Here is an 18,461-nt window from a genome sequence, read left to right as displayed (position 1 = left end):
ATCTGCTCGCTTCACCTTAGGGCCACTGCCTTCCATTCTGGTTTTAATTCAGTGATTACTGAAGAGCATCAAAAATTCAGTGAGAACTAGATACGCATTGATGTCTTGTCTTTGTCCTTTTCTCCATGTCCATGTTCTGTATCTACGCCCTGGTCCAACAGGACACTGTAATCTCTCTGTCACATAAAACCAGCCCCACACCTCGAGTGACATTCAAGAGCCAGGAACACAAGCACTGCGAGAAAGGTCAAGGTTACATGGCATTTTTGGCTGAGGGTAATCAGCCGAGTGCTAACTCCAGGCTCCTGTCTAGGCCATTGACGGAGCGTTTCTTGTGTGTGCAGTTACAACTGGATGGCTGGGGCTAGGGGGATTAGGGGGACGGTTCCCATGCATGGGAAGAATAGTTCCCCTCCCGTGGCTGTGAGTGAACGCAGATCTCTTTAAATGTGTTGTTTTTGAGTGCTTCACTGAACACCAGTCTGCAACATGTAACTGTTGGGAAACCTCTAAGCTTAGACCATCTTCTTTAAAATGAACTGAGCTGCTTCCTGAATCACAGGCATGAGAGGGCCATGCCATTCACCCCTGGACTCTCAGCCCAGAGATGCTGAGGACGCTGCTCCCAAGGGCGGACAGAGGTCGGGGCTGGAGTCGGGGCTCCAACCCTGCTGGCCCACCTCTCCCTCCGCTTAGTCCTACGCGGGGCTGTGGCCCACACGGCTTATCACAGGTCATTTGACTCCAGGATACTCCTTAACACCTGCCCGACGTCTCCCAGGCAGGAAGGGGCTACATTAGACTGTCCGACTCGCAGAGGCTTTATTTAGCTCTGCAAGGATCTGTGTTGCTGTGCTGTGCTTAGGCATTCAATGTGTCCAACTCTTTGTGACCCCACAGACTGTAGCCTGTCAGTCACCTCTGTCCATGGGATTCTCCAGGCAAGGATACTGGAGTGGGCTGCCATGCCCCACTCAAGGACTTGTGCTAGTGTTTGCCTGCATCTTCCCAGATGATGACATAGCTAACTCACTAAGCCCAGAGACGGAACAGCTTCATGATCCCCCAGGGTTTGTGGAGCACCTTCCCCGAGGTGGTCCCTAACACCGCCTCCGCCGGTGGTAACCCCCAGCCAGGTTCTTCTCTGCCTCACTGCTTTCTGCTCTGCGGCTGCTGGACTCAACTGTCCCCCTGTGGGAACCAGCTGGTACCTGTGGAGTCCCAGCTGAGCTTCCCCAGCAGCCCTGGGCCTCCCTGGGACCCTGGTGGTTTGCAGGGATGCTCGGGGCTGATTCTTCTCCTTCTCCCCGGAGGTGGAAATGTTTAGGCTGTGCTGGCTGCTCCTGGGCAGGAAACCTCTCCTCCAGCCTGCTCCTCACCTGTCCTCCCCGGGACTTGCAGACTGCCTTTGATAGAGCCAGTTTAACTCGTTCATACTTAACAGTATTCTTGCCTGGAGAATCCCACGGACAGAGGAGCCTGGTGGGCTGCAGTCCGTGGGGTCACAAAGAGTAGGACAGGACTGAGCGACTCAGTACACAAGCACAGTTAAATCGAAGACCTTTTCTTTTTCCTTCCCTGGTGGGTGGAGCCAGCCCGCTGCCTGGCGGATGGGTGGGTGTCCCCAGATCCAGGTGACTGGGCGATGGTGGACACCCCTCCCCACCCCCCGTGACGTGAGCCTGGGGCAGTCGTGCCCTCTTCGCCCCTGTGACGGTCCCCTCCTCGGTGCCCTGACGGAATCTCTCCCGTGCCTTGCAGCCTTGACATCACCCATAGAATATCAGAGGAACCACAGCGGGGGCGGCGGCGGCGGCGGCGGCGGGGGCAGCAGCGGGGCCCCCAGCGGCGGGGGCGGCGGCAGCAACCACGGCGGCGGCGGGGGTGGCCCCGGCGGCGGCGGCAGCGGCAGCTCCAGCAGAAGCAGACCCTCCCGGATCCCCCAGCCCGTCAGACACCACTCCCCCGTGCTGGTCTCCTCTGCAGCCTCGAGCCAGGCAGAGGCAGACAAGATGTCAGGTACGTGCACCCCGGGCCCGCCACCGCCTCCTCCCAGCCGCAGCCCCGCCCCGGAGGCCGGCACAGGCCCGCCCGGCAGGGCGCCTCCCGGCAGCGAGCCCGACGGTCCCGAGCGAGACGCCGAGCCGATCCCCAAGATGAAGGTGCTGGAGAGCCCCCGGAAGTCGTCTGGGGGCGCGCCGCCACAGGACGGAGCCGCCAAGGAGGCACCGCGGAGCGGCCCGGGCCCCCTGCCGCTGGGCAAGGCCAGGCCCGGGGCCCCCTCGCCCCTGCACTCGCCTCTGGCCGCCGCCGCCGCGTCCCCCTCTCCGTTCGGCAAGGAGCCCTTGCCCCCCAGCAGCCCCCTGCAGAAGGGGGGCTCCTTCTGGAGCTCCGTGCCCGCCTCCCCCGCCAGCCGGCCCGGCTCCTTCACCTTCCCGGGGGACAGCGACTCCCTGCAGCGGCAGGCGCGGCGCCACGGGGCCCCCGGCAAGGACGCGGACCGCATGAGCACGTGCTCCTCGGCCAGCGAGCAGTCCGTGCAGTCCACCCAGAGCAACGGGGTAAGAGCGCCCGGCCGCCTGCGCCCGCCTCTGTCCCGCGGCTCTTCTTCTAAACCTCCTGCCTGGCCGCCGCTGTCCTCGTACTAACTCCGGGCTCCACCGGCTCCTCCTCGGCCTCCCGCGCCGCGGACTCGGCGGGGGACGCCCGCTAACCTGCTCCCGGCGGACGGCGCGCCCCGGGTCTCTACTAACTCGCTCCTTGCTTTGTGTCCGCTAACAACGGGGAACGCAGACCATTAACCTTCCGAATGAACGCAGCATCTCTGAGCTTTTCGCATCTTCCGACCAGCCGAGTATCTTGGAACTTCCTCTTCCTCTCGCCTCCCCTGCTTTCCTCGCACTTTTTGGTTTTTTTTTAAAGAGGGGTCCGTGTCCTGCCGTCTACCTCCTGCGTAAACTGAAACCTGTATACAGTCTTTAAGCTTTCTGCTCATCGCTTGGTTGTGCCCTTTTATGCCTTAAATTAATCTTTGCAGCGTTTTTGACTCATCTGCTGGAAACAAAACAAAACAAAAACTCAAGAAATGCCCAAGAGCAGCTCAAAGCAAACGCAGCTGGCACAAATAGGGGAAGGAATCTCTCCGGTGGAAATATTTGCCCTTCCCCGCCACACATCCCCAAAAACAAAAACAGCTGCACACGATTCACGGGAAGAGAGACTGCTTTAAGGGCCTCTGGATGCTGGGCTCTGGCCGGCGGCTGGGAGCGGAGGCGCAGGCAGGCTGGAGTGAGGGCGCCAGGCTCTGTCCAGCAGGGGGCGCTGCGGGGCCTCGCCGGTCACTGTCCTCGTTCTCAGCCCCGGGGTTGCGGTGGTGGGTCTTCCCCTCCCATCCTGTGGCTTCCTCACTGTCCTCCCGGACTGTTTCCTACACGGGCTGATGAATCCGATTCGTAACACCTCCCTAAAAGCATGTGGTGAGGGGATAGAACTGTTCTCATGAGTGTATGTTTGATCCTTTTATAAATTTTTAAATACATTTCCCTGAAAGGGTCTGTTGTCTCTCTTTATCCAAAAAAAAAAAGAACGCAATCTGGCTTTTGCATGTTTCTCTCTTTCCTCTGGACTTTTCATTAATGCCTTGTTTGGGTTGACTTGGCCTGGTTCTCTCCTCCTGTTTTTCCTCGTGTATTTTGTTCACCGCAATCTTTCTGTGTAATTGAGGAAGAAATCGAGAAATGGTTCTTGGTACGTTTATTAGCCTTTCAGCATCACTCTCAAAAAGAAGTGGTGAGGGCAGGCATCCTCTGCTGTGGCCATCACCACTGTCCTGGTCGTGGTACCTGACCATGTCCTGCAGAGTGGCCTGGCCCCCCATCGCCTATTAGTTCTGAAATGCTCTGTATGCAGGTGGGCGTCTGAACGCAACGTCAGCTGGAGGCAAAGATGCAGAGGCCCAGTGATGCGGCACCTAGGGTGCGGCTCAGGGTGCGGGCACGGCCTCGCCGCTGAGACCCCTGGGAATCAGCCGGGAGCAGCCCTTGAGCCCATCCTAACCTGGACGCTTTTCCCCCTAAGCACCTGAGGAGGGCTGTGTTTCAGAAGGAACGGCCTCCCCCGCCCCAGTGCAGGACCCAGGGCTGGGGTCTGTGTGTCTGCCCACGGTTAGTGCCCCCACCCCCAGTCCCCCCAGGATGCTCGATCTCAGCCTAGCACACGTGCTGGCAGGGTTTAGGTTGCAAAAGGTGCCTCCTATTTCTGCCTCTCGCTGTTTCTAATGTGCTCAGTTAGCTGGAAAGGGAAATTGCCAGTGTTTTAAGCGAGTCCAAGGGCCTTACAGAAATGCCCTGGAGGCGTGAGAAGACCCCTAGAGGCTTAGCACAGGCATTCAAAAGTCTCCTCGAGGACTCTCATTAAGCATCCCAATTAAGAAGCGCCTCCGCCCAGTCCTCTCCCACTCACTCCGGCGGTCCCAGCCCCTTGGCAGGTCAGCAGCAGCCTCCTCCCTCCTCCTCTGCTTCCGTGACGCTGTCTGTGGTCACAGCCCAGCAGCTGTGCCTAACCCCCAGCCTAGGTCCCTCTTCCTCCTTTAATGCGCACCTTCTGGAAAGTTCTGATGAGAGCCCAAGTGGGGGATGTGTCAACCCAGACAGTGACTGTGCCAGCGCCCAGACACAGATGCACGACCTCCCTGCGCCCACCCCCTCCCCCCAGGCAGCAATGAAAGGACAAGCCCTGCCTTCCTCCTGGTGACCGGGTGGCCCCCGTAAATTTCTAACCTCCACTCTTCAGAGGGCGAGGATGGTGCCTGACAGCATCAGCTGAGATAGGTTTTTAAATGCCTAATACTTAGGCTGGTGCATAGGAGGTTTTCAGAAACTACTAAGAGCTATTATGATTGTGGTAGAATGCTCAAATTATGAGACAAAGGCTGGTACCTGCATGACCAAACATGGCTATGCCACGGAAGTTGGTTTTTGTTCATGTTTTCTGGCACATGTGGCTTTGTAGTCTCAAAACTATGGGGTGCTGCTATGTAAGTCATGCTGATGGGATAAAATTGCGTAAAGGAGTGTGCAGAGGCCGAAGCCCAACGTGGACAGCGTGGGCATCCCGGAGGGACAGGAACGGGTACCGGACTCCTCAGCCGTGACGGGACCGAGCCCCTGGCCACCCCGTTGTGTTTAAGTTCACCATCCGCTGCGGGCCCAGAGCCCTGGCCCCTGGAGTTCCCAGCACGCAGGCTCCTTGACACTGGTCAGCTGTCTGCTCCAATGTGTCATAGCAGCTCAGTAGCCCAGACCTGACAGGCGTGTGGCAAGGTTTCTGAGCGTCGCGTCTACACCGACCCAGGACCTGCCCCAGGCATCCACGAGTCCAGCGGAGGGAAGCATCATCGGAGTCCTGAGAAGCCATGACCATCCAGACAGCATCCTTGGTGGGAGCCTCTGAGAACACACTAGTGCAGCTCCTGACACCTCCATGTCCCAGCTGTTGATAGAAGGCATTGGACGAGGATCTGGAGGTCTCTGCTTCCTCCTCCTCCTGTGGAACAAGGGTCACCTGGTAAATGACAGCTTGGGACAAATACCTTTTGTGTTTCTGCTAGTCTGCAGCAAACACCACTTCAGCTTGTACACCTGAGCAGACGGCCTTAAGAAATGATCTTTGTTTAACTTTTACAGTCTCACCTCATTGACTGAGTTACTGAACCTTTATTGGGTGCCTGCTACATGTCAGTCAGTGTGATGGATACTAAAGGCACAGTAGTGCCCTGAAGAGTTTGGGTCCCAATGGGATGCCGAGATATGGGGAAGATAGACTTTTGCACGCCAGGGATGTCCCTGAAACCTGAGCTACAGGGCCAGCGGTGTCCACTGCTGCTCCACGATGCTGAACGTACCCAGGACAGCGGCATGTCTTCAGGACCCAGGAATCATGCGAGCTCATAGGGCCACCCACCACAGGAAGCATAAAGGAGGCAGAATAACTCTCTGTGAGAGCAGAGCAGTGGTTGGCTTACTCTTCAGGTATCCCGCATTCTTCTTTTAGGAAAGAAAAAGGTGGAAATGACTAAGGATGCAAAAAGCTTGGCACAATTCTGGAACGTGTTCTCAAAGAACATTTCATCTGGGAGTTTTGGAGGCCTTGCCATGACCTGCTTTATCAGTGAACTGAAGAGCTTACTCCTTACAGCTTCTTAATTTAATGCTTTTTAAAACGAGCATGATGGTCACAGTAACATAGACAAAACCCATCATGGCGTTAACAGGAGGATGAGCTGACCCCTTGATGGTGTAAGGAAGATGGACCTGAAATAATCAAGCTTCCAAGAGTAAAGTGTTTCGCCATCGCTGTGGCCTTCTTGTCGTTTTAGATTATCCTTAAATTGCTTCTAGAGAAATCTTGATTGTCAGTTACTTGAGTGTCAGCACGCGGACGAGCCCGCTGGCGTCCTCAGACCCTCTCTCAGTTCTGCTCTGCCTTTCTGTCCGTCTCCCCCCCTCCAGAGTGAAAGCAGCAGCAGCATCTCCACCATGTTGGTGACACACGACTACACGGCAGTGAAGGAGGATGAGATAAACGTCTATCAAGGAGAGGTCGTTCAAATTCTGGCCAGCAATCAACAGAACATGTTTCTGGTGTTCCGAGCCGCCACTGACCAGTGCCCCGCAGCCGAGGGCTGGATTCCGGGCTTCGTCCTGGGGCACACCAGCGCAGTCATCATGGAGAACCCTGACGGGACTCTCAAGTGAGTGGGGGGCGAGGGGAGGGCTGAGCGCGGAAGAGGCCTCGGGGGCCCTGGGAGGGTGAAGCCCGTTGAGAGAAAGGTGCGCTGCGCTCTGCGGACCACGTTCAGGTCTAAGCGCCGTGTGGAACCACACAGTGATGGTTGGGGTGGCGTGCATCTCTCAGACTTAACGCTGGTGGTGGTGGTGGCGATGGTGGTGTTCGGTCACTCAGTCGTGTCCGACTCTTTGCGACCCCGCGGACTGCAGCACGCCAGGCTTCCCTGTCCATCACCATCTCCCGGAGCTTGCTCAAACTCAGGTCCATTGAGTCAATGATGCCATGCAACCATCTCATCCTCTGTCATCCCCTTCTCCTCCTGCCCTCAATCTTTCCCAGCATCAGGGTCTTTTCCAGTGAGTTGGCTCTTCGCATCAGGTGGCCAGAGTATTGCTTCAGCTTCGGGATAGTCCTTCTAATGAATATTCAGGGTCAATTTCCTTTAGGATGGACTGGTTTGATATCCTTATTCTGATGGTTTCTTTTAATAACCTGCTTTCACACACACACATGGCTTTTTTAAGCCGCTAGATAGAGCATGATGGTATTTTAGTTCCCAGAGGTCTTGGGTGGGGGGTGAGGACTTTCCACAGCCCCCTAACATATAACGGGTATGCTGGGAGTGCATCAGTGAAGAACCTCGTTCTGTAGCTGCAACTAAAGATCACGGGATGCTGTTATCATCAAGCCTTACACATGCTCGATTACTTCAGTCAGGAAACTTGAAACCAAATTTGCTGCATTAAACGTTATTGTAAAGAAGCCTGAATTCAGGTGCTGGTTTCCGACTCTGCCCTTCCCTGAGTCTCTCTGACGACGGGAGAGGCCAGCCACGTAGTTTCTGGGAGTGGAAGCTTTACAGAACTGCGATTTGTAAGCCTCCAAAGACTTCAGCCCAAAAGACCAGACTCGCATCACTGGTGGTCACCTTCCCCTCCAGTCATGGCTGCACCCCGGCCGAGTTTGCAGCCCAGCCTGGCTAGCATTCCAGAACTGCATCCAAACCTCTCGGCTCAGCACCCTCACCCCATGAGACATCCAGGCTTGAGTTCAGCCTGCAAAGAGCTCATCTCCCATGAGAGTCCCTTGCCCTGTTTCTTCTTGATGCACGGGAATATTTTATTCTAGTACACTGTTGAAGAATCCTATTTTATACTTGGGTTTCCCAAGAATATTCCCAGGCCGTGTTTTAGGGTTCTCCAGAGAAATAGTTACAGTAGGGGTGTGTGTGGTTGGGGAGTGGTTATTATGAACATAAGGAAATGGACTTACGGATACTGGTGAGTTCAGATCTGCACTGGGGCCAGCAGAAAACCAGTGGTGCAAGCAGAATGCTGGAAAATTCCTTCTTGCTCAGGGAGGCGGGCTTTTTCCATCCGACTCAGGCCTTCAACTGAGTAGATGCGAGGCCTACCACACCACGGAGAGCAGATGACTTCAGTCGACCAATTACAATTTTAATCTCATCCGGAAACACCCAGATTAATGTTTGACCAAATATTTAGGTCCAGTCAAGTTGATGCATAAAATTAACCATCACAGACATCTTTATAGTTTAATACTTAAAATTTGGTTTAGGAAGCTGTCGGTCTTAATCTGTGGAAATCGCAGAGTTTTCCTTAGCAGCGATTACTGCTGCTAAAGGAATCTCAGTCATCCTGTGTCCACATAAGACGCTTCTCAGCAAGCTTCTCTGATGCTTCCAGGAGTCATTTGCTGAATGCCAGGAAGGCGTGATACTAACGACATGTCGTTCTCCTAGGAAGTCAACATCTTGGCACACAGCACTCCGCTTAAGGAAAAAATCTGAGAAAAAAGATAAAGACGGCAAACGGGAAGGCAAGTTAGAGAACGGTTACCGGAAGTCTCGGGAAGGACTGAGCAACAAGGTATCTGTGAAGGTGAGCACGGCGTCGTCAGGAGCCTGTGCACCTCAGGAAGCGATAGGGGCTGGCCCCGGCCCAGGAGGGGTCACCGACCTGGTGCCCTGCCTTGCCCAGCAGCGACCCGCCTCCCTCTGCCCTGTGAGCAGACCCAAGGGGCTTTGGAGGGGGCTCATGGGGACAGAGAGGCGCAGGTACGCTTAGGTGTTCTGAGCAGCAGGTACGTGGGTGTGCATGGCCCTCAGTGGGCGTATGCGTGGCTGAGGAGGAACACTGCTCTGTTCCCAGTGAAGTGTGAGTCCCCCAGTCACGTCTGAGTCTGCGACCACATGCCCCGGAGCCCGCCAGGCTCCTCTGTCCACGGGATTCTCCAGGGAGAAATACTGGAGTGGGTTTCCGCTTCCTCCTCCAGGGAAGTCTTCCCAGCCCAGAGATGGGACCCAGTCTCCCGCATTGCAGGCAGATTCTTTACCGCGTGAGGCGCCAGGGAGACAGATTCTGGATCCTCAGAAGCAGACAGAGCTCAGGGCAGCCGTGGCCCAGTCCGGTGCTCACTGGCTGCAGTGAATTCCCTTGGCAGGTGCTCCAGCCCACATGACTCCTGGAATCAGATTGCCTTAAACCTGTGTGGGTTTTGCCTGGAAAACAAGGCAGTATCTCCTGAGGGGAATTCAAAGCCCCCGGCTCAGGGCTCTGGCCGTTCTGCAGGAGGGGGTCCAGGGACCCTCTGAACTCAGCCCACAGGATGGGAAGAGGGGGCATCTCTGAGTTTTTTGTGTTCGTGAGTAGAAGAAAAAACTACATTTGGGTGACACGAAGCTTCCAAGTGCATTCAAAGGCAGTGGGAGCGTGGTCGATTTCGATTGATACCCAGGCAAGCCATATCACGTTTCCTCTTATCTTTCAAAAATAACTGTAACCCTGGAATGAAAGCAACATATCTCAAAATAGCTTGTGTATCTGGTTAATCACCGTGTGGTTTTTCCATTTCAGCTTCTCAATCCCAACTACATATATGACGGTGAGTCCTGTTCTTTGTCTTCTGGTCTTTCAGAGTATAGGTCTGGGGAGCATTTGGGGACACTCAAGTTTATCCTGTGGGCCCAGGTTTTCTGTGGAGCTCTGGGCCTGGGCAGCATCTCGTTTCATTTGTTGGGGGAGGCTGGTGGGCGCCGGGCAGGGGCCGGACGACTGGCCTCACTGACTCCTTTCTCACGCAGTTCCCCCAGAATTCGTCATCCCCTTGAGTGAGGTCACGTGTGAGGCAGGCGAGACCGTTGTTCTTCGATGTCGGGTTTGCGGCCGCCCCAAGGCCTCCATCACCTGGAAGGGGCCTGAACACAACACCTTGAGCAACGACGGTCACTACAGCATCTCCTACAGGTGAGGGAGGCCCCCAGGGGTCCGGGTCTCTGGCAGTGAGCATGACCTCGTTCCACCAGAACCCCCACGGTTGATTCCCTGGGTCACCTCGGCCCTGGGACGCCTCCCCTGAGGGGACGTGTTGTCCGCTGGGTGGGCAGCTAGGGTTGGAATCCCACTTGAAACTGCCCATCAGCACTGAAGCACCTCGTTTCCTGTGACACCGCAGGAGAGAGGTTGGGGGGCTGGCGGGGTCGGGGCGAGCCTTTGTGAACGCCCTGGGCCCTCCCCTGCTGCAGCGACTTGGGAGAGGCCGCTCTGAAGATCGTGGGTGTGACCACTGAGGACGACGGCATCTACACGTGCATCGCGGTGAACGACATGGGGTCAGCCTCGTCTTCGGCCAGCCTGAGGGTTCTAGGTGAGCTGTACCCTGAGCTCCCCCACACAGCCGACGAGTCCTGAGAGGCATGGCGAGTCACCCGGGGGCTGCGAGGAGCCAGCCAGCCTCTGGGACGCCTGGGAGGGTGACCGGGGGCAGGGGTGGTGCCCAGCAAGGGCTTCTGCCCACGGCCACTGAGCTCATGAGCCTCTGATGCCAGCCGCCAGGTGGAAGCAAGGCATTCTGTTCTCTTAGAACTCAAAACACACTCTCGTCTCCAACTTCTTCCCTGTCTGAGTATTCAGTTGATGCTTTGATGCTAAGAGAACCTCTTCTGAGTTGGTCTCATGTAGAAGGAAAAGAAAGAGGGGAGTGTGGGTGAGTCCCGTGCAGGCTCTGTGTGCATCCTAGACCCTACCGTCCTGCTGGAGGGTGGGTCCTCCCAGCCCTTGAGCGCAAGGTGACCCTGATGGGACTAACACACTCCCAGAAAGGCCTGACCTCGCTCCTCTGCTCAACTCTGAACTGCTGGAGGCAGAACCTGTATCTTAGGCCTTTTAGAATTTTTGTTGCATTTCATGTATGTAGATGCTTAGTGAGCAACCACATACCACCCGATTCCCAGCTCCCGTTTCACAGGAGGCCGCCGTGTGATGCAGGGCCGCTGAGGTTTCTCTTGGGTCCTCCAGCCACACCAGCTATAGGAAGCCACTTCCAGGAGTGAAAATTAAAGAATTAAATAAATTTTTAAAAAACTAAGAATAAATAGAACAACTCTGAGGTGAATTGAGTCCAGGAGTGCTCTATGTGTAGATAGTACATAGAATCGTCTTAGAATTTTTATCCCCTATATCTTAATCCCATGTATTTTAACCTCAAGTCAGAGAAAGGAGGGGTTCTCCTCTTATGTTCACAGCATAAGAAAGAAAGGGAAAAAAACCTTGAATTTGACCATAGAGAATAACCAGTGTTCTGATTTTTAAGAGGTGTCACAGAGATTATACAGGTGATTTTTTTTTTTTTTTTTTTTTAGTAAGTCACTAGTGAAGCAAGGGAGTTTGAGAGACAGAAGACTTCATTAGGCTTTCGGAAATGCGAGTGGAAAGATAATGGAAAAGCAAGCGTGTGTTTATTTCCATCACTAAATCCACCTCTGTCTCAAACTGAGTCCCAGCACACACGCAGTGTGGACCTTATCCTTCTGGTCTGTCTGCATTCCCTCGAGCCTCCATTCAGACCCTTAGCAGCCCCTCTGGCCGCCGAAGTGAACGCAGGGCTCCAGTCTCCGCCTGAGAGGCGTCCCGCTCAGCAGACTCAGGGATGCGCCTCTCTTGCAGGTCCAGGGAGTGACGGCATCGTGGTGACCTGGAAGGACAACTTTGACTGCTTCTACAGTGAGGTGGCCGAGCTCGGCAGGTACGGCGGCACACCCGGGGCCCCTCCCAAGCCAGCGAAGCGAGAGACAGTAGGAGCACACGGAGGAAGTTGGCACGTTCTGCCAGCTGCTGGAAGTTAGGCGTTTTGCATCTGGAGTGTAACTGTAGCTGCCTTTCGATATTAAGCACTGAGGAAGTAAGAGAACAGGTCCATTGCAGGCGCCCAGCAAGAGTTAAGCCTGTATACCATGAGCCGTCCAGTGACGTGATGGAGTCGCTCCGGCTCTGCGTCCAGGGCGGCTCTGGTTACGCCCCATCCTCAGGGGGATCCGGGGGAGAGTCGCAGACCCTTTCTGGTGGGACGTAGTTCATGGAAACCTGTTGAGGGAGGCTGAAGCTGCCCTTCAGGTCTCGGCAGTGCCTAGAGATTTATAGCACGAACCAAGAGGGTGCTTCAACCCAAAGAGGGGTGTTTGTCTGCAGATGGCAGCCAGGGCTCAGGCTGGCAGGACGTCATGTGGCAGGAAGGGGGTCGGAAGCATGACCGCCCAGCTTGTCCCTGTTTAAAAGCTTCCCGGTAAGCCCCGCAGCGGCCAGGGGTACACTCCTGTGGCCTTTCCTGGGTGTATCCCTGGAGTGGCCAGCTCCAGGGATCCGTGCGCCGCCTGGGTGGATCAGCCTGATGTGTCGGTCAGTCGTCTGTCATGCCCGTCAGTCCTCTGTCGCCACACGAGGCGTAGCCCTGCTGTCCCGAGCAGCGATGTTATCACTTCATGCCACATGCCCCTGACAAGGCAGTTACTCCCTTGGTCCCTCTTGGGCTCGGTCAGCTGGCCCCCCATGTGTCTGCGGCCGCTCTGCACATAGACGCCCGCCCCGGGCTTCCTGGTATGATGGCAGAGCATCCCAGGAGCGCAGAAGCAGGAGCCGCAGCCTCTTGGGGCCCAACAGCAGCACTTTCTCCACAGTCTGTGGACGGAGCTAGCCACCTGCCAGCCCAGATTCAAGGGAGAATAGACTCCACCTGTCTGTGGGAGGGGGCGTCCCGATGGCACTAGTGGTATAGAACCAGCCTGCCAATGCAGGAGACGTGAGAGACGTGGGTTCGATCCCTAGATCGGGAAGATCCCCTGGAGAAAAAAATGGCAACCTGCTCCAGTATTCTTGCCTGGAGAATCCCATGGACAGAGGAGCCTAGCAGGCTGCAGTCCATGGGTCAGACACAACTGAAGCGACTAAGCTTGGCATGGCATGGTCTGTGGGAGGAGGAGCCCCAAATAGCGTGCCCACGGCCCACCCTCCCCAGTCTGCCCCCGGCCATAGAGTTATATCTGTCCCTCACATTCCCAGCCCCGAATCTCATCCCATGAGGGCAGCAGGCTCAGACTTGAGGGCCCAAGGCCCTGTTACCTGGATCCGGCCAGGGTGCAGCTGAGGCTTCCCCGGGCGGCTCACTGGGTGCAGCCCAGAGACCACAGACTAGAGACGGGTGAGTGACCAGCCCCACACGCACGCCCTGCAACGGGAGGACAGGCCTGGTGAGGCAGGAGACTCTGCTGTCCGAAGCGGGGGGCGTGGGGCGGCAGGAGCCGCTGGGCCGGCCGTACCGCGCGTCTTCACACGGTGCGGAGTGGTCTCCGTGAGAGCGGAGGTGGGAGCTGCCTGGGCCGTCCCGAGGTCTCTGCTGACAGAGGTCAGAGTGGAGAAGTCACACGCCGCCTCCGTCTGTCCCAGGAGGGGGAGACACAGTCCCAGGCGCGGGCGGCTCCCTTCGGGCCGTCGTACGGCCGCAGCCCCTCTGCTGTGGCAGGGAGAGCAGGGCCACGGCTCAGGAGGCCGCGCGCGTCCCGTCCACCTGGGTTAATGGGGTCTTTCCTCCGTGACCCGCTCGGCGCTCAGCGCACTCTGAGAGTAATCTTCCCCACCTGCTTTCCAGGGGCAGATTCTCTGTCGTGAAGAAATGTGATCAGAAAGGCACCAAACGAGCCGTGGCCACTAAGTTTGTGAACAAGAAGCTGATGAAGCGCGACCAGGTCACCCACGAGCTTGGGATCCTGCAAAACCTCCAGCACCCACTGCTGGTGGGCCTCCTGGACACCTTCGAGACCCCCACCAGCTACGTGCTGGTCCTGGAGATGTGCGTACACGCTCTGCCCTGCCTCCCCCTGGCCCCCAGCCCCCCTCCTCTCCCCTCCTCCTGACCCCCAGCCCCCCTCCCCCTGGCCCCCAGCCTCCCCTCCTCCAGGTCCCCAGCCCCCCTCCCCCTGGCCCCCCCCACCTTCCCTCCTCCTAGCCCCTCCTCAGCCCCCCTCCTTCAGGCCCCCAGCCCCCCTCCCCCTGGCCCCCCTACCTTCCCTCCTCCTAGCCCCCCCCAACCCCCATCCTCCAGGCCCCCAGCCCCCCTCCCCCTGGCCCCCCTACCTTCCCTCCTCCTAGCCCCCCCTCAGCCCCCCTCCTCCTGGCCCCAAGCCCCCCTCCCCCTGGCCCCCAGCCTCCCCTCCCCGCTGCCCCCCCTACTTTCCCTCCTCCTAGCCCCTAGCTCTACCACCAAGTGATCTTGCTGTTTATTGTCTCAGAAGGATAGGAACTGGGATTTTAGAATTCACAGAACTTCTGAAAACATGTCTCCTATCAGAGACCACAGTTTTAGAGCTTTCCAGCGATACCAGAGGGGAATATACAGTCTCTGTATGAGCTGCCTGTTGATGCTAAGGAGGCGCACACCTAGCATCCAAATACCCCCACCCTGACCCAGGCTCCCGTGGGGTCTCAGCCAACCTGGCAATGCCACCGGGTTCCCTCAAGGCCAGACCTCTGCAGACCACACCCCTACTCGTGACCTCAGGCTGCCCTGATCCTGTGTGTCTGCCAGGCTGGGCGAGCCAGGCTGGGGGGCACCTGGAGTGGGCTGAGTCAGACCTGCTCCTGTCTGCCGCTTTGGGCTCCCAGCTCAGGCCTGGGGCCTGTCCAGTCCCTCGCAGAGCTTGTCGGGCCCTGCAGAGGGTGCTTAGATGGGAGGGTGAGGTGTGCCTCGCTGAAGAGCGCCCCCTGGAGGGCGTGGGTCCCTGTGACACTCACCGGGCCCTGTGTGCTTTCTCGGGAAACACGTGAGTGGTTTAAAGATAAGGAGTGTGGAACTTATGACCTGGGAGCAGGCATCCTCGGCCAAGAGCAGCTTTGCCCCCGGGGGTATTCGGCAAAGTCATTGCTCGACATCCCGCGACAGCATAGGACGGCCTGAGACACAGAATCTCTGGGCCAAAGTGTCAGTAAAGCCAGCGTGGGAGCCCGGCCCCTAGAACGTTCTGGTCTCTCAGAAACATCTCATCACTGAGCTTAAGTTAAACTCCTGTTCCTGCTTTTAAGAGGGAGTCACTTCCTACACTCACTTGGATTTATGACTTCACTTCCATTGGCCCGAGCAAACCTCCTGCGCCGTTTCCTAGTTCCCAAGTCGCTGTAGAAAGCGAGTCTCTCAGAGTCGGCCGGCGGGGACCTGCTCCTCGCTGGCAGGGCCCCCTCGAGGCCCTGCTCCTGACTTTCCGTTGGTCTTGTTTCCTCACAGACACGCTGCCCCGGGGCCCAGGGCCCAGGGCCGGCCTCAGCACTCCCCCGCCGACCCCCCAGGAGAGGGGGTGTTCCGGGAGTCTCCCCACCCCAGGGGTCCCGCTGGAACCTGTTCAGCCTGTTCAGCCCCATCGCTGGCCCCTCGGCCCTCCCCAGCCTCCCCCGACGCTGCGTCCTGGGCAGAGGGCGGGTCAGCGGGCCTGGGCCCGCGTCTCAGCCTCGGCTCCTGGCGCGTCTCTGCTGCCTGAAGGGCCGTTAACGGGGCTCAGGTGGTGTCCAGGTGGAGACTGGGCCCCTGTGGGCCCTCAGGGCCTGGGAGCGTGCCTTCTGGTTGTAGACGCTTGATGCCTGAGAGCTGCTGCTCAGCTACCCCCAGGGAATTTTAGCAAGACAAAGAGGCCTAGACTCCTGTCAGAATCTCCTTCAGGCCCTCAAATTCCGGTTTACATTTGCAGTGCATTCAGCTGTCATTTCTTTCCACTGGAAAACTAAATGGTCGGACCTCATCATACTGTTAATAGGATTTGTTTTCATAACAAACGACTTCCTACCAAAGTTCCCTTAATCACTTGTCATTACCAGACAGTTGGCTGATCTTCCTGTACATTTCTGTGTTGCAAAGAGACGACAGAGCTCAGCCCAGCATTCAGAGAGGCCGGAACCAGAGCACCTCCTTGCAGTTCCAGCCTCCTTTACAAGCTGTGTGACTTTGGGGAAGTTACATACTTTTCCCATGCTTCCATTTCCTCATCTGTATAAAAGGGGAACAATAAAACACTCTTCCCAGAGAGCTGTCATGAGGATTAAGCAAATGGTAGAAAGCATTTAGTCCCTGGCACAGGGCAACTCTGTATAAGGGTTCTTTAAAGTTAAAAGTGATTTCGCAGTAGGCAGACTCTGAGTCCAGCGTGAAGCCCACTTTATTTATATTTTCTCATTTAGCCATCACATCCCCCATTTTACAGCTGGCAAGACTGAGGCTGGGGGAGGTGGTCTCACATTATTCCCTCCCCAGCAGAGTGCTTACTGTGCGCCGGGCAGTCGCCCAGGTCATGTGCTCACGTCCAGGGAGCAGGTCTGAGTCAGGCCTGCTGGGGCAGGGTGGCGGGGGCGCCTGGGTGCACCCATCTCAGCCTCCCTGTTCCCTGTGTGGGTTCCGGCTGTCTTGCTCCCCACTCTCCTCCACGATGACCTTAAAAGGCGTCGCTCTGCTGATCCTGCTCTGCCTCCAGGTAGAGGTGTGGTCCCCAGGCGCTGCTCGGACATTGGCAGCGGGGTGCGGAGGTGAGGTGTGCATGGCGGTCGCTCTAAAGTGACCGACCGACCCTGTAACACAGCCGCACGCCCCTCCCTCCACAGGGCCGACCAGGGACGGCTTCTGGACTGCGTGGTGCGGTGGGGGAACCTCACGGAGGGGAAGATCCGGGCGTACCTGGGGGAGGTTCTGGAAGCCGTGCGATACCTTCACAACTGCAGGATAGCGCACCTGGACCTAAAGGTGAGCGGGGCCCCGGGGACGGGAACGCCAGGTGGCCTCAGCGCATCCACGTGGGACACGACGCCCGCTCCCGGGCCGTCCTCTGGATCCAGGCCAGGAGCCCCCCAGGAACCAGGAGAGTCGCAGTGGGTGGGAGATGGGAACTCAGATGTCTAGTCTCTGCTCTAGAGTTGGCTTTTCAGTAATGTAAACAAACCAGAACATAGTAGACTAACATGTCAGATCTGCAGATAGTTCATAGAGTTCCTGGGGCGGGAACAGGGCGGGGTGATGGAGGCAAGGAGGTGCAGTGTAGCCGTCGATGCCAGGAAGGAGAGTGAATCCCAGGCTTCGTACAGCGGCGGCCCTTGGAAGTCCCAGACAGCAATGAGTCCGTGTCGGACATGAACAGTCGGCCTCATAGATTCCTGGAGAGCCCCAGCCCAAGAGCGGGGTGGTGGGAGTTCCCTGACGGCTGTCTTGTCATGTCTCCCAGCCCGAGAACATCCTCGTGGATCAGAGCTCAGCCAAGCCGACCATCAAGCTGGCCGACTTCGGAGATGCCGTCCAACTCAACACGACCTACCATATCCACCCGTTGCTGGGGAACCCTGAGTTCGCAGCCCCCGAGATCATCCTGGGGAACCCGGTCTCCCTGACCTCGGACACATGGAGCGTGGGCGTGCTGGCCTACGTGCTTCTCAGCGGCGTGTCTCCCTTCCTGGACGACAGCGTGGAAGAGACCTGCCTCAACATTTGCCGCCTGGACTTCAGCTTCCCAGAGGACTACTTCCAAGGAGTGAGCCAGAGGGCCAAGGACTTCGTGTGCTTCCTACTGCACGAGGACCCCGCCAAGCGCCCCTCGGCTGCGTCGGCCCTCCAGGAGCGGTGGCTGCAGGCGGGCCACGGCCACGGCAAAGGCGCGGGCGTCCTCGACACGTCCAGACTGACCTCCTTCATTGAGCGGCGCAAACACCAGAACGACGTTCGACCTATCCGTAGCATGAAAAACTTCTTACAGAGCAGGCTTCTGCCTCGAGTTTGACCTGTCTTGAAGTCCTTTCTCATTCTCTTTCACCTGCCAATCAGCCGTTAAATCTGACTTTGTTTTTTTTTTTTTTTTTGGAAGAGAAAACAACAAACCAACGACGATGTAAGCAGTCCGCTGCCCGATTGTCCCGTCGTGTGACACCGCGTGCGTCCCGAGCGAGCCGTGCCCTGCAGCTGCCTGGGACTCGGGCCACAAGCCCTGTGGGGTGTGGGGGGTGGAGGCCTTCTGGAACACTCTGCGAGAGCGGAGACAGCGTTGCTGGGTCACAGTCTTTTATTCAGGTTTCTGCAAAAAAAAAAAAAAAGAAAGAAACTTTTTTAAATGAACACAAATAGCATTTTGCAAATTGAAAACATTTTCCAGGATTTATTCAAGGAAACAAATGCCTATGTTCAACCACTGGTGTTAACGAACAAAACAAGATACTGGACACCTCTGGGGAAGACCCCCCCGCCCCAACCCTACCCCCAGCGGCAGCCTCATCCAGCTCGGGGGTCCCCCTGGCTCTGAGCTTTTCCAGCTACCCCGTCTGTGTGCCTCTCGCCAGGACGCCAGACTGGGCTTCTGAAATGTG

The 18,461-nt window shown here is 57.0% G+C and overlaps 1 protein-coding gene across 4 annotated transcripts in view; it reads left to right on the top strand.

The window, feature by feature from the left end:
- TRIO (trio Rho guanine nucleotide exchange factor) overlaps positions 1-18,228 on the top strand; it is a 366,334-nt gene extending 348,106 nt beyond the window's left edge. For 2 of the 4 annotated variants that reach the window (XM_043488447.1, XM_043488443.1), the window contains 10 exons: positions 1,762-2,561; positions 6,510-6,751; positions 8,552-8,690; positions 9,666-9,693; positions 9,893-10,055; positions 10,334-10,455; positions 11,754-11,832; positions 13,729-13,929; positions 16,719-16,857; positions 17,333-18,228. In XM_043488447.1, the coding sequence (XP_043344382.1) occupies positions 1,762-2,561; positions 6,510-6,751; positions 8,552-8,690; positions 9,666-9,693; positions 9,893-10,055; positions 10,334-10,455; positions 11,754-11,832; positions 13,729-13,929; positions 16,719-16,857; positions 17,333-17,881 (2,462 nt within the window). In that variant the 3' untranslated portion in view covers positions 17,882-18,228. Of the gene's footprint in view, positions 1-1,761; positions 2,562-3,037; positions 3,550-6,509; positions 6,752-8,551; positions 8,691-9,665; positions 9,694-9,892; positions 10,056-10,333; positions 10,456-11,753; positions 11,833-13,728; positions 13,930-16,718; positions 16,858-17,332 lie in introns of those variants that run through there. The other 2 variants (XM_043488445.1, XM_043488444.1) reach the window with 2 other exon arrangements.
- Positions 18,229-18,461: the final 233 nt, after the last annotated feature.

This window comes from Cervus canadensis, chromosome 16, assembly GCF_019320065.1.
Source record: "Cervus canadensis isolate Bull #8, Minnesota chromosome 16, ASM1932006v1, whole genome shotgun sequence".
Taxonomy (NCBI): Eukaryota; Metazoa; Chordata; class Mammalia; order Artiodactyla; family Cervidae; genus Cervus; species Cervus canadensis.
Note: the sequence above shows the minus strand (reverse complement) of the source record. Positions and strands in the feature narration are given on the sequence as shown.